General features: G+C 35.5%; 1 protein-coding gene across 1 annotated transcript; it reads left to right on the forward strand.

The window, feature by feature from the left end:
* Nucleotides 1-1,578: 1,578 nt before the first annotated feature.
* On the forward strand, nt 1,579-1,899 carry LOC113877436 (peptidyl-prolyl cis-trans isomerase A-like). The gene has a single exon (XM_027517527.1). The coding sequence runs from the start codon at nt 1,579-1,581 to the stop codon at nt 1,897-1,899; it is 321 nt and encodes a 106-aa protein (XP_027373328.1).
* The last annotated feature ends 1,236 nt before the right edge of the window (nt 1,900-3,135 follow it).

Consider the following 3,135-nt stretch of genomic DNA (forward strand, 5'->3'; position numbering starts at 1 on the left):
TGGAATAAATCCCGCTTAATCACAGTATATGATCCTTTTAATGTGTTGTTGGATTCTGTGAGGTAGTATTTTGTTGAGGATTTTTACATTTCTGTTCATCAATGATATTGGCCTGTAATTTTCCTTTTTGGTGTGACACATTTGTCTGGTTTTGGTATTAGGGTAATTGTACCCTGCAGAATCCAAAAACTCTTGACTTTCATCCCCACATACTGCTCTAGCCCAGATCAGAGGTTCAGATGGAGAAACAGAGAGAGCACAAAATAGACCTTGGACAGATGTTGAGTGCTGGCTTGGTGTCAGACATTGTGGCTGGACCTCCAGAAATATGCGGCAGTGAGTAAGCATTCTGCTTCTCCACACAGAGCTTCTAGAAGCATGTGTGTGTGTGTGTGTGTGTGTGTGTGTGTGTGCGCGCACACGCGCATGATTGCATGCAAGCTATGTATGTGAGAGAAGAGAAAACCTCCTCAACTTCTTTATAAATGGGACTACAGATAGTTAGATCCAGGGATATTATCAATGATACGTCTCTAAAGTCTGAACATTCAGCAATTACATACTGAGAAAAAAAATACTGAAAATTCTCTAGTTTTAGTACTCAGAACTCTTTAAAAAAAGAAGCTGTAAAAAACAAGTATAGGGTATACGTAGCACGGAATGCAGAAAAGAATCAATGGAAAATGTAAATGAAAATAATTTTTTTAATACTATCCAAATAGAACTAAGAGAGACATTGCTCTTTGCTGTTTCCTACTTTTGGTTCAACCAGTTCCTATGTAAGAACAGAATAAAAGTTCATCCTAGAACCAATATTTATAATATTTTTTGTTGTTTCTTATATAAGTGTGCATAGATTATCTAACTAGGCTTCCCAGGTAGCACTAGTGGTAAAGAACCCACATGCCAATGCAGGAGACATAAGAGACACAGGTTCAATTCTTGGGTCAGGAAGATCCCCCGGAGGATGGCAGAACAACCTACTCCAGTATTCTTGTCTAGAGAATCCCATAGACAGAGGAGCCCAGGTGGGCTACAGTCCATAAGGTCACAAAGAGTCTGACACAACTGAAGCAACTTAGCATGCACACACAAAAATTGCATATGTTGCTCATCTCATTCAGTAATTCTTTGTCAGTCCTTTGCTGTGTTTTAAAATACTGAGATAATTACTGTTTAGATTTCATATAGGTATATACATATATATATATATATATAAAATTATTTTACAAAAACTCAATGTATGTGAGATAGATGCCAAATGAAAAACTGGCAAAACCCCAAATCCATTAAATGTTGCAGAATTTTACCTTAACTATGCCTGTCCTTGTTTGGCTGCAAAAGGAATTTGCAAAATTTTAAGAAGCACTTCAGTGGAAAAAATCTGATTCAGTATCAGAAGATTTAGGTTCAAATTCAAGTCTTTCCATTTATGAGCCTTACAATGTAGAACCCTTCACTTGAACTTTAAATTTTATTTATAAAAATTAAGTACCCCCAAAACTTGTTTATTCAAAAAGTATTTGGTGATGATTTATTACATGCCAGTCCTGCTTTCACAGAATAATTCTGGGATTTATGTGCCAGGGTGGTGACTTCATATGCCATAAAGGCACTGATGGCAAGTCCATCTATGGGGAGAATTTTGATGATGAGAGTTTCATCCTGAAGCATATGGGTCCTGGCATCTTGTCCTTGGCAAACATTGGCCCCAACACAAATGATTCCCAGTTTTTCATCTGCGCTGTCAAGACTGAGTACTTGGATGGCAAGCATGTGGTCTTTGGCAAGGTGAAAGAGGGCATGAATATTGTAGAAGACATGGAGCACTTTGGATCCTGGAATGGCAAGATCAGCAAGATCACCATTGCTGACTGTGGACAAATCTCATTAATCTGACCTGTGTTTAACTTTACCACCAGACCACTCCTTCTGTAGCTGAGGAGAGCACCCTTTCACCCCCATCTGCTCGAAATAACCTATAATCTTTGTGCTCTCACGGCAGTTCTTTGGGTTCCATGTTTTCCTTATGCCCCTCCAAGTTTAACTAGATTGCAAAGTTAAATTTATGATTATGAAATAAAAACCAAACAACAGCAACAAAAAATGAGAAGAGCAAGGACTGTGGTTCCAACTGTTTAACTAGTGCACACTGTTTTTTAATATGTAAAATATTCTGTGATCTAGAGAATTCAGGACATAATCCAAAAATGCAGAATGCTAAGGCATGTAAAGAGAAACAAAACGAGATATACTGAGGCAATTCTCACACAATGTCTCAGTTACCCACAGACATTTGATGCTTATCCCTGTGTCTAATTATAGCCCAACCCAGTTCCTTTTGTGAACCTTCCTCCTCAATCCTCCCCAACAGCAGCATGGAGCATGGATTGCAAGGGGTCAACATTGGGATTAGAGACAAAAGTTATTAGAAGGATGTATATCTCTGTACCCTACAAATAAGAATAACATATGCTTCAAATTGCCCTAGAACACATTAAAATCAGCACATACTATTAACAGATCAAGGTAAAGAAACTTTAAAATATTTCACAGCAAAAAAAAAAAAAAAAAAAGACATAAAAAGACCATATAAATAATGCATTAAAAATCCTGAAATAAAGACAAAATTTCCAACCAAAAAATCAATCATTTAAAAATAGAAAAGACTTTTTGAAATAACAGTTGGGCAAGAGAAGAAAATAAAGCTGATTTTATAAGACAATATGTATAGCAACAGTGAAGAGAATAGTTTATGGTAAAAATTTATGGGATATGGACTAATTTATTGTGATGAAATTTTATACTATAATTGATGTCATCATTAAATAAGAGATAAAAATAAACCAAGCATTCAGCGCAGTAATTTATAAAAAACTAACATCAAATTAGACAAAGAGTGGCTGGAAGAAAGAAATAATAAAGATATATGCTATAAAGAGAATATAATCCCCAAAAGTAGTATAGAAAAGAATGTTACCATCAATGCAGAGGATATTTTTAATGGTTGAATAGTCTATAATTCTGTGCTTATATTTGAAAATTACAGTAAAATGGATATTTTCTAAGGAAGCAAAAATGACCAAAATTGTACCAAGAAGGATAAGAGAATAAAATAATGAATGAAGAAGGAAT

The sequence above is a fragment of the Bos indicus x Bos taurus genome, chromosome 19, assembly GCF_003369695.1.
Source record: "Bos indicus x Bos taurus breed Angus x Brahman F1 hybrid chromosome 19, Bos_hybrid_MaternalHap_v2.0, whole genome shotgun sequence".
NCBI lineage: Eukaryota > Metazoa > Chordata > Mammalia > Artiodactyla > Bovidae > Bos > Bos indicus x Bos taurus.

What these genes read in the sequence shown, in the direction of transcription:
- LOC113877436 (XM_027517527.1), top strand. Translation starts at nt 1,579, where the DNA reads ATGTGCCAGGGTGGTGACTTCATATGCCATAAAGGCACTGATGGCAAG.